This window comes from Emys orbicularis, chromosome 7, assembly GCF_028017835.1.
Source record: "Emys orbicularis isolate rEmyOrb1 chromosome 7, rEmyOrb1.hap1, whole genome shotgun sequence".
In the NCBI taxonomy this organism is placed as follows: domain Eukaryota; kingdom Metazoa; phylum Chordata; order Testudines; family Emydidae; genus Emys; species Emys orbicularis.
In genome coordinates, this window is record NC_088689.1 from 25,742,501 (window position 1) to 25,755,000 (window position 12,500).

Here is a 12,500-nt window from a genome sequence, read left to right on the forward strand (position 1 = left end):
TTGCACAGAGAAGGAAGTGGGGAGTCCTCAAAGATAGTCGGCACCAGGGCTCTAATGGGGGTGGGGGGGAGTAAAAGGTGGCACGCTAAGCTTCAGCAACAAGCCAAGTTCCATCCGCTTGAGGTTACCACTCACTGCGGATGTTCTAAGTACAATCACACAGGCTCTGCTGGGCTCCTTAGATGTGACACTCTTTTAGTAGGATTTTTGGCTGCACCATTGGGCGGGCTAGATTAAGGCACTTGCAAACCTGGATGGTCTCCAGGTTATTCAAGGACATCAGAATCTCAGTGTGCATCAAAAATGTGTTTCTTGCCTTCATGGTTAAAAAAAAAGAAAAAGCTGGAAAAATGTGACCTGAATGTAACTGATGCAGTAATCTTTGTCTGGCTCTAGACAGTCAGGAGGGAGAAGCAGCCAATTAGAGCCAAAGAAGAAGCCACCTGCACCCTAGCCACCATCAGAGCAGACCTGTACCCCACTGTTGTGGAGGTTGGTGATGGGCTGACTGATTGGGAAGTTTGAATAGCTCACTAAGCTTTGTGGGACTGGCTCCCCAGGCTCTGCTCCTCCTACTCTCTACCCATCCCCCAGTCCGCTCCTTTTTGGCACCAAGGGTCGGACTGGGGGAAAAAGTGGCGGTATTCTCCCACGTACCAGCCACTTGAAGCACTCCAAAGAGATTTCATTCATAGCAGGTTTTGCAGATCTGTGTTCTTCCCCCTTTTTTATTAACTTGTTTTGATAGCAGTGAAATAATTAACATTGTTGCCATTTAAATTGGCATCACTGGACTCAGCTGAGATAAATGGGGCAGTTCACAACTCTGAGAGCTATTGTTCCAGAGGCTCTGCAGATGAAGGCAGGCATCACTAAATAAGTTTACACTCATTTGATGTTTTCAAGGCTTTTCTACAAACACAACAGCTAAATTCTGTAAAACAAGATGGCAGCCTCAACAAAAATGCTGGGTTGCCAATGGATCCTAGTTGGAGCTCTAACACCGCAAGCACACTGCGAACCGGAGCTCTAACACCGCAAGCACACTGCGAACCACAGCTCTCCAGGGCCTTGTTACACAGTAGTGCTGAGTGCCATTATGGATGTGGAGTGGTGCTCAATTAGCAACTCTCCTGATCCATGGAACGAATACCCTTAGAAGGTGGCATCTCCTATAGTTACTAGGCCTCACCAACACCATGATGCTGAGCCTGGTATAAATGCTTATCAAGAGACGATTAGCCAGATGGACAGGTAGGAGGCTACTGCACCTATTATGCTACAGTACTGGCACTGGTCTGCAGCTCTCCCAACTATTTAATCTATCCTTCAATCTATCCTACATTCACCATAATACCTGAGCTCATAGGCCTGGCATCAAACATTGTGAACACCGTGCACAGCCAGCGTATTTGGCCGAGGTTTACAGCAGTCCTAAGCCAGACCTGCTTCACCATTTAATCCCTTGGTTTGGGCCACAGTTGATAAACTGGAGTGATTGCATAGTGGAGCCTCTGCAGCTCCTACATACCACAGAATGCTTCTCCGTACCAGAGCTGCAGAGGCTGGTACAGAGGTCAGTAACAGAAGACTGGTTAGCAGAGGGTCTCTGGAATCTATAGTTATATGGATCCAGGGGCCCTAACATCCCATATAGATGGTGTAGGGATATGCTTTTATTGCAACCTGTAGGTTGGAGTAACAGATGGGAGATGTCTGGCGCTCTAGCCTCAATTTGAAAAGAGGATATCATGTCCCCAACCCTCTTGGTCCCCCACACCATTCACATAAAGACTGAATAGTTAGGTTTCATGCAGGGAAAGTGAATCTCACCCATATGTGCAAGTGCCAGGATATCACCCTGGTTTATATCTTACAAATCCTAGTATGCTATTTTTACATATTTGGAGACAGAAATATCACTAGAAGAATGTATTTAAAAGATACAGTACAAACTAGTGAATAGAAATTGACATCAACTAAACCTACATACACTACTTAGTATTTGGCTTTTCAACATCCAATTGCACAACATTTTCAGCCTTACAGTGAATGTTTTGCTTTGCAAATAGGTGAAGAAGACACTGATTTACAGTGATTCCAATAGGATGTACAAATCATTGGAAATTATCTGAATTCCACCAATATGGAGCCAGATCTTGTAAGACCTCAACATGTAGAATTCCAATTGAAACTACTGGTATTTCTACACTTGGAGGGTTTTGCTGATCAGACACAAATACGCAGGAGGGGGAACCCAGCAACCACAACACAACCTTGAATCTGAGAACAATTAAGAAAGAGAACTAGTATGATACAAAATCATAAATGGTCATATGTCAGGGAACAACCGTATTTTAATATGTATGTAACTATAATAAATATGTATGTAACTATAATAAAACATGGCATTTTTGCAAATACAATGGTGTATTTGACTAATGTGACAGAATATTTTAGTAACATAATTTGGCATTTTGCTAATATGATAAAGTATTTCACTAATGATACAGAAGCACGAATACTATATCAAAGCAGCAAAACATTACATTTTAAGTATTCAATACTCTAAGGTGTTTCGCTAATTAAGATATATTTTTCTAATGCAAACAGTAGTTGTGCTGGTGTGTCTTTATATTTGTGATCTTATTTGGGCTGACTCCTCCCATGGGTGTTAGAGATACACAAAAATATTCCTACTACTTTCTAAGGACTGGATTGTGGCTAACCCCTGAATGGATGTTCTGGGGAGGACATAAGGATTCTCCTCCTCTTGTACCCGCTTTGCAGGAGCATGTCGCAACTACAGCTGTTGAAGCCACCCTAAGTAGTCACACTTTGTTACCACTAGCCATGTGGAGAAGAATAGTAGAGAATAGGTGGGGCTATGGCTCTGCCCCCACTTCTCCTAGTTAGCTAGCAGCATCAGCAGCTGTGGAGAGTTGCACACATCTGCACTGAGTGTCATGGACACCCTAACATATGAGGTGAGCTGTCCCTGTGTACTGGGCTGTGTACTGTGCTTTTCAGAAACACGGTGCTTCCGGGTGCTGTCCCTGAGGTGATGCTTCTCCATGTGGACCCCAATGCACACTAGTAACTTACAAGCAACATTTAATGCAGGAAGGTGGCCTAGATAACCTGATAAATCTTTTCCATCTCTAAGTTCTGTGATGTCATATGTTTGGCAAAAGTATGCTCACTCAACCCACACACAAAAAGGTTATTTTAACTCACTTTAATTGTCTCACTTAAACACACCAAAATATGTTAAAATTGACACATTATGCTTATTGTGACTTATTCTGCTGTACCTACACTAGATAGTGAACACCCAAATTCAGCATATAATATTATGAAACATATTCACAGTAATATTTAGACACAATAGAATGACATAGTCAGACCCTTTATGTTACTTTAAAAGATCTTTTTATAGTAGTTTAAAGAAAAACAATCTTACTCCAAGCATGTGAGACTTCCCTATTATTTATGGATAACTGATAAGATATTACCATGATTTTAAGAGCCAAAATGGTCTCATAAGTCAACAAAGGACCCTTATTCTTAAAAACCTTTGGCATATTGAAGGTAAAAGTTTGACCGAGTAAAGACCTATTTTATCATCACTACTAAGGTTGTCTTTAAAAACTTTCAATTTTTGCATTAGATGACCAGGTAACAAAAATGAGGTTAGTATGAGGAATACTGAAGTAACTTCATGTAGATATGTAACGCAAGGGAAGAGTTTTATGATGACCACTCTACATATGCATATGTAAAGGGACACTGTCAAGCAAACATGCCAAAAATTTGCCTCTGTCCTCTTCCCACTTCCCAGATTCCCATATCTATGTTGGGGATCTTGAAAGAGGAAAACATAACTATCCAATGCTAGGCCTATGTGTCTTAAAATCCTAGAAGATGCACTAGGAGCAAAAAAAAAAAAACCCCAAAACCCCACAATATGCCCAGGAAGCACAGATTGCAAACATGGATATATGTGTCACTCCGTCCGCCCACACCACTCTTGAGATGAAGACTGAAACAAATGAGAATATGGACTCTGAAATGCTCAAGCTCAGGTTTCTTGTCAATTACATCCACAAGTGAGCTCACAAAAATGAAGCCAGAGGGAGACACGGGAAGGGGACAGTGCACATGCCCATTGTCCCAACAAGCCAAGCATCATGGAGTTATTGTTCTTTTGCTCCCTGATCGTCAGCTGGGATTTTAAAAATGTTGCATTCTTCATTTTCAAGGTTGATAGCTATATCAAGGGAAATGTAAAGAACAAAACTTCCAGTTTAAGTGCGGTATCAGCCTTGACGGTGACCCTTTAAGAAACTTCAGGCTGTGGACTACTGATATAATACACCACAAGGACAATGTTTCAATGGAAGTTTCTGTTTAGCACCATCTACACTGAATTCTATTCAGCATATGCACAATAACTATGTTTACTAAAAACGCTTGTGAAAATGCATTTATTCCATATGCTCATTAAAGGCATTTTAAAACCTGTATTAAAAATAAAGAAAAATGGTCATAATATGGAATAATGCCTTTAGAAATTATTTTTTAAAATCAAAGAAATTTTTGACACAGAAAAACATATCTGAAACAACTTTTTTTTGTAAATTGACTTCAATACATTTACGATTATTTATTTGATGGGCTGATTCTTTGTATACATGGTTTGAGCACAGTCAAAGTGGGGGTTTTAAAATCAAAATGTATAGAAATCATCTTGCCAAAAACAAACATGTCAATTTTACAGAGAAATTAACCTTCCAAAAACAAGGGTTTAAAATAAAAAGTCTAACAAGCTGGTAACTACAGCAGTGGCATTGTAATAAGCCACTGCATAATAAGCACAATAAACCCATGATTACTATTCAACCCTAGGGTGCTGGGATTTTTCCATTTTACCAGTCTAGGTCCTGATCCAAAGCCCTCTGAAGTTAATGGAAAGACTTATTTGGACTTCAGTGGGATTTGGATGAGGCCCAAAATAAGTTTAACGGGAGTATACCTATAGGCATTTGTAGCAGCAATTAGCCAAAAATAGATGTTTTATTGGATATTCTCCTATGAAACCTGGGTTTATCTGTTTGATATCCTGCTTTGATAAAGCATAGAGGTAAGCATGGATTTAGATGGAAATTTTAAATAAAAGACTTTGGATTTTTCCACCCTCAGTCATTCCTTGTTCAATTTACAATTTTGGGAAGTTTTAGCCTGAGTGTTGCAATCTGGATCAAGGAATAAACAAAATAAAATAAAATTTGAAATTCAAGAAAATAAAAATAGCATTTAACTATTTCATACCCAGTAAACTGTTATGTTCCAATCATGTATAATATTTATACTATACAGAAAAAAGGGTGGGAAATGATGAAAAATGTATTTTCCTTTCTCAGAGAAAACAAGGTCTTATTCAAATGTTCAAATTTCAGCAATTATTAAGTGAAACCAAGATGACCCTTTCGTCCTCTTTTGAAGATGAATTACTGTCTCTTCACCGCTACATTTTGTCAGTTTTGGTACAGCAGAGTCGATACCTTCACCTTGACGTGAAAACTTTGTGATTTATCTGTTCTTCTGTTACTCAGTGTTACCACAACCTGAAGAAGTACAGCCAATCATGATACTGAGAGCAGACTTTGGTCGCAGCCACTTGAAAAAAAATAAAGCACTCTCTGATGATAGACAAATGTGTCTTGTTAGCAACAGCCAAAAAGCGCTTGACTTGTACTAATAACAAAAAGGCCATGTTGGTCACCATGGGTCTAAAGACGAAGCACCCTGTCACTGCCTTGGTTGGGAAATTAGCAAATAATGTTCCTTTTCCTTGATAAATGGGTGACAGTTCTCTCTCACCAATCATTTTTTAACATTTTGATGCATGTCTATGATCCCGCTGGAGGAACAGAAAAGTTTACTGGCCCTCAATTTTCAGATGATGAATGGAACACTCTAAATGTGCGATTTCTATATGAGGTATAGTTCATTTTAAGCAATTCTAGTAAATGGGTGTCACTGATTAGGACAAATAGTCTACTTGTGCAATAGCACAAATGGTATGTCTCATTCTTCTGGCCTCCTTTGAGACAGAAAAGAAAGGGGACAACAATGACCCTGTTAAACCTGGAGTTACTATTGTTTTAAAATGAGCAATTGTATAATATGCAATTTCCAGGATGCTAATACTTGATGTTTTACTGAATCAGTTTTTAGCATGTTTAGCATTTACTTCTTAATTAAAATATACTTTAAACTGAAAAATCCCTTCTCAGACAAAATACAGTGCTAAACAGAAAATTTATTTTCCCTTTTGACTTTCACTGCAATATTTTAAAGGAAATATAGTTTTATAAAGCACAATGAGGCTATTTTAAAGTGTTAGCTGCTATAGTTTTTTGAAAATTTCCTAATAAACTTTGACTTATTAGAAAGAACCATCTCGAGAGAAAGCCAAGGATATCTGTCCTACTTTTTGTTTTATTTGTTTTTATTTTATTTTTAGGGCCTGGTGACAACCAATACTTACACAAGGTCGATCAATAAATAACCAATACTGTTTTTACAGTGAGTGTAACTTGCTTTAGGACAAAAGCACTTAAAATAAAAAAAGAAAGTACAGCATATATGGATTAAAGTTGCTGAGAATGTCAGAATTAAAATGTACCCATAAGTTTATTTTTAAAGGCTTACCACTAATGTAACAGTACTGGTTATCTACATTTTTGTTTTAATTTTTTTACAATGACTGGGTTTCATGGGTAAGACCATAATTGAATAGGTACAAGAAATAATCAGATGGTTTAAATTTAACTAAGGCATTTGCATTTAGTTTAGCATAGTGAAAATAGTATGATTTGTGGGAGGCAATTAACAATCATTTGCTCTGTGGATACAAGTAATTTGTTTAAAGAGCACTGACCTATGAGACAGCTAGTTTGTGTTGGCTGTGATGGAAGGGAGCTATTGACTCTAAACAGTGTAACAGTGCCATTGACAGAATCACATTTGAATGCACACAAAAGATCTTTAAAATACTTCAGAAACATGAGATCTTTTCAGAGGGTGAAGTGGGGTGGGGGTTAAATGAGGCAAACTAGCCAAAACAGAGATTCAGATACTGAAGGAAAAGTAGTCAAAATGAAAGAGCCAGGACAATATAGTCATTAAAGAAGGTTTTTTCCCCTTGATATTGTGCTAGTGTTGAAGAAGAATCTAACTTTTCCCCCCATAAATACTTTATCAGAAGGAACACAAATTGTGAACAATTACTGGTTGAGTAATGATTTCATAAACCTAAAATTGAATGCAAGTCTTTATGCAGAAATAATAATTTTTATGTTCACATCTAGTAAATGCATTGCAGACCTGGGGATGGTTCCATGTATTCAACATTCAAGCTTTTTCTGTGTCCATTTTGGACATGTTTACTTTTGAATGCCAATACCTTGTTTAGCAACTCTGATCAGTATACTGCAAACCTACATGTTCATTCTAAGTAATTTATGGTAATTTCTCTAATTGAGCAAAAGAAGTTACCAAAATGAGGGAAGGTTACAAAAATATTTGGGTGGAAAAGGTCAGCATTAAAAGTTCTAAATGAGTATATTCATGGTATGCTGAGGACCTTTGTTTGAAGAAATACTAATATCAATTGCCTTGAATTTCTTTTGTTTAGTAGGAAACCTTTATGCAAAATGTGCACTTTAAGAAAACAGTAGTACACTTGCATAAATACAGTGCAAACACGCTAGTGGTTTCTTAAAGTGAACACATAAAATAATTCCTCACACCTTTAAAACGTATGCATAAAAGTAGTTTCCACTGTAACATAATTTCATTTAGAAGCATACAAATCACAATTTGCCTTAATCAAATAACATTGCAATGCTCATATTCTAATTAAAAAATAATCTCTGATATTTAATTTAAGAACCTAGAAGACTTCTACCAGTAAAATGATTACTCTAACCTGCACAGAATTGCTCAATTTAACTATGCAGAGAATTTTTCAGGTAAGGACTATTTTAATTACTATTAAACAAGCAAATGATACACTATTAGGCAAATATTAAAACAAGTATTGCATTCAGTTATTAATTTGCACTATTCACTTTTAAATGCAGCAAATATCTCATTAATTTAATTTTAGGTGCCCACCAGTTTATATTGCATTTTACAGTCTGGAAGGCAATTTACTATTAACTGGCAATTACATACAGAATGATTGTTAATTCTGCTCCTAAGTGCTAGCTGCTTGAAAATTGTTATCTCTCTCTAATTTTTGACCTCCTTACAACAGGGGTGAGGTATACTGGGAATACAAAGGACTAGTAGAGAAGAGCTGGACATGTCATTTGTGACTCATTCTTTTAATTCACCGTGCTAATCAACTGAACTGCCACAATCTCCCAAGGTAATTGTATCTTTATAATACTTGAAAGCAGTGGGCAAAAAGGCATGGATAGATGGGGATAGGCCTTCCCTTAGCCTGCTGAGAAACAGCACAGTATCCTTACTATGTGTGACTAATAGGGCCTGTTTTTGAAAAATCTGGTACTTTCATATCACTGTACACAGATCATTTAATGTCTCAACTTCTATACTTTACAAAGGCTTTGTACTCCACACTACACTCTTGTTTCATTATTCTGCAGCCTCGTTGCCCTATGGTCCACCTCATGCTGAGAAGGTTAAATGTTAGAGTGCCAAGCCAGACTGCAAGCATGGTGGGACACTGATGGGAAACAGATGCCCTGGGGATTCAGCCCCTCCTTACTATAGGGCCACATAATTTTCATATTGTGAAATACAGTGAGGCTTGGCTCAGTTTTCAGTGGTGAGTGTAATTTCCAATCATTATCTCATTGTCCCCATCAATTTAGGGGCAATGCAAATCAGACAGAAGTTTCCAGGTCAGACAGGCTCTGACCCTACCTTTCTTTTTACTTTTTGTTGACATATAGGCTTCTGTATCCCTTACAAAGTGTTTGAAATGTATATTTCTGTTAAAGTTTTTATTTTATTTTATTTTCGCAGTAAATTAATTGGAGCAACAGCAGTTATGGAAACTTTGATGATTCATTTAAACATCTTTATTTAAAATGTCCCTATGAATCCTGGTGAAAGAGAACTCCAGGGTAGGAAAAGTAAATGGCTCCTTTCTAAAACTTCATTTATTTTTGCACTTTTAATTTAACCTATGGAAATTTACATTAAAATAACAATTTATGGAATTTCTTAAAGCTATTAATATAAGGAAAGTCAAAAGTAAGACTGAATATTTAGGGACAGATGCTCATCTGGTGTAAATCAACATAGCTCTGTTGCAGACAATGAAACTACATCAATTTACAATAGCTGAAGAAACTGGAGTTTAGTCTAACATTTGTAGTTAATTCACTTTACTTTGCTGAATACTGTTGCTTACAGAGCAAAATAACTAGTCACTGTTTGGAGACCATTGTACAAATACCTGGTCACAACAGTTAGTTAAAGTATGAAGACAGATTTCAGAGTAGCAGCCGTGTTAGTCTGTATCCGTAAAAAGAACAGGAGTACTTGTGGCACCTAAGTACTCCTGTTCTTTTTAAAGTATGAAGCTAGAATTCCAGTATTAATTCCCTGCAGCTAACATAATTGAATCATATACTTCCATGATGTTTTATTGTAGCTTTATGTGGACTGATTTCATTTGTGTGTATCATAGTATTTTTAAAGACTCTATAATCATGATTGGATTAGCCAGTTGCCTATAGGTAGCCCATTCAACCCCAGCCAACTTTGTAGTTACCATCTGCTTAGCATACCATATGAAATAAGATGGTGGTCTTAGGCAACGTTCGCATTGTAGAGAGGTCAATATCACCAAAACCACCACCACCGCATTTGGCACCCTTCTTGACAGTCTCAGCAGAAAAGCCAAGAACTGAACAGACAGGGAGACTTAAATATCCTCTCACCCGTGGAGGTGGGTCCTTCCAGATCAGAGCTGAGGTACACTGGAGGGAAAACTTACACTGCTCCTGCCCAGGTTGTGCCTGTTTTGTGGATAGATGGAGGACTTCAGTCTCCACGGCTATCAATCCAGCACCTTTCATGAGCACAATATTCATACTAAAGGCTCAATCCTGATCCCACTGAAGCTAATGGCAAAACTCCTATTGACTTCAGTGTGAACAGGCTTGGATTCCTAAAACAATAATTGTTTTTAAAAGTCTCAATAATCTGCTCATAGTTTTCAAAAGTACCCCAAATACACATTTTTTCCAGCAAGAGCAAAACAATTAGACAGAAACAGTTACAGCCTATGGGGAAAATACCAATCTAAAGTGTTTTTATGAAAAGCACATTATTTACTGAGTAGGCTTTAAGGCCCAGATCCTCAAAGGTTTTTTAGGCACTCCCTTAACGCCCTTAGTCATCAATTAAGTCCCACTTCAGCCCATATCTATGGGACTTAGGTGCCTAAATACATTGGAGGATCTGGGCCTAAAATCTCTCCCAGAGTCACTACATTCTATCAATTTATCAAATAAACATTTAAGAACGCTTTGATGTTTATTTTTAAAGACGTGTGTGACACAACAGAACAATTCATAATACACACATGAATATTTGCAATAGTAAGCATGTGTGTATTATGGACCTACTACGTCAAATCATTAACTTAAAAAAATTATGAATGTGATTACCATTCATGTGAATATCAGCTTTTTTCATCTCAATATCTTAGTTGGATTCATTTTTTTAAATGCCAAAAGAACTTAGTCCATATTTTAGACAAAAAGCCAGAAATGTTTCATTTAAAAGATGAATTCTTTTGAGTTCAGAAACATTTGTAACCACAAAACTTCAATTTTTTCCTTGTGCTCTTGAAACTTAAAATCAAACATGTTTAAGAGAAATTTGGTTTAAACAAATGACTTCCAGGCTGCAAACTTTTTGTGCCAAGTTTCATCTCTGAGAGAATTTTTACAGCCAAGTTATTAATAGGGATGGATGAAGTGGTTTGGATATAATAAGAAATACCTGAACCATTGCCCTAAACTTTAACTGAACCATTACTGAGGTTCAAAAAAGTTTGGAGAACTTTTCTAAAAAAGTATTGTTCGCTGCTGAGTACTTCTTCACTTCCTGTTTCTGGCTGGAACAGAGTGGGAAATGCTGTTGATATCTATATATAAAACTGGAATCTGGAAGTATCAGGCATCTTGTGACAGAGAGCTTGATCTCAAGATATCAAGACCAATTTTCCAGACTGAAGCAGTTCAGATAGGCATTGGAGCTTTTGGGTGCTTCCCTGATCTGAGCTTCTGAGTTATTCTGAGCTTTGTCCACTATTAGTCAACCACTCTGTAAATGCTGACAGACCCAATATTGTGAATGTACCACTGTTATATTCTAATCTAATCTGTATCTGTAAGAGAGGGGAGATATTACTCTGAACTTTACACTTACCAGTGTAGACAAATCGTCCAGGAGCACCTTTACAGAACTGCTTGGATTTGTAGGAGAGAGTTACTTCAACAACTCCAGGAATGTGCCGTGGTGGGGTTTGAACTCTGATGGCATGGGGTGTTATCAGCTATAAAAATCATACAGTAAACATAGTTTAAATCATGATGGTAGTGATAAGACTCATGCTTGCCAGTTGGATATAATTACTAAAATGAGTTTAAATTGGACCATCATCCCCAAACTCTACCTTTTTGCTGTCACATACAAGTTCAGGGTTCTATAGTGTTTTTTAAGGGAAATATCTGCAAATGAGCCTTGGTTTTAGTTTGCAGGAAAGGCCACAGGGCATCATTCATATGAAAATTGCCTCCATATGTCTCCTTAAGTCCGCTTCTAGTAATTTTTAACACTAATTGTTTAATTGTATTGTGAGACCTCCTATAGCATGTCTTCCACTAGAGGGCCATGATGTGCCTCAAGTATATTTCTCTATAGTCAGTCTATTGCCACATAAGAATTCATGGTTAAAAAGGCACTTTGAAATAAAATCTCATGATACCTCATGTCAATAGACTATTGACAGCTTGTTAAAATCATTCATGAAAAAATGTTACAGTTCAAAGCCCACCAATTTAGATAGCTTACCTCACTCCAGACCAACATAGTTCCAAATACAACTTGCAAGCCATCAAAGAAGTTGTCTCCAATTATGATGACTGTGGCCCCACCAGTAGTCCAGCCTTCACTAGGACTGATGGCCTTTATGCACGGAGTAGCTGCTTGTACAAGATAGAAAATCAAGACCTAAGTATCCCTTCTTTTCTGACATTAGCGCTCTTTGCCAATGGCAAACCAAGCAAAGCACAGTAGGAAGAAAGTGCATGATTTCTCTAGGAGGCATACAAAGGGCAATCATATATCAGTATGTTGATGTATTTAAAGCAAACTATTAAATGTTTTATAAAGCAAAGGCCAAGCAGCAGAATACTAGTGAGCAAGAAAAAAATGGCTTGATA

At 37.5% G+C, this 12,500-nt stretch overlaps 1 protein-coding gene across 11 annotated transcripts in view; it reads right to left on the reverse strand.

The window, feature by feature from the left end:
- The window catches only part of EBF3 (EBF transcription factor 3), a 131,368-nt gene that overhangs the window by 23,440 nt on the left and 95,428 nt on the right, over positions 1-12,500 (reverse strand). For 9 of the 11 annotated variants that reach the window (XM_065408697.1, XM_065408702.1, XM_065408696.1 and 6 more), the window contains 2 exons: positions 12,130-12,260; positions 11,485-11,611 (listed from right to left, as the gene is read on the reverse strand). In XM_065408697.1, the coding sequence (XP_065264769.1) occupies positions 11,485-11,611; positions 12,130-12,260 (258 nt within the window). Of the gene's footprint in view, positions 1-11,484; positions 11,612-12,129; positions 12,264-12,500 lie in introns of all 11 variants that reach the window. The other 2 variants (XM_065408695.1, XM_065408692.1) reach the window with 1 other exon arrangement.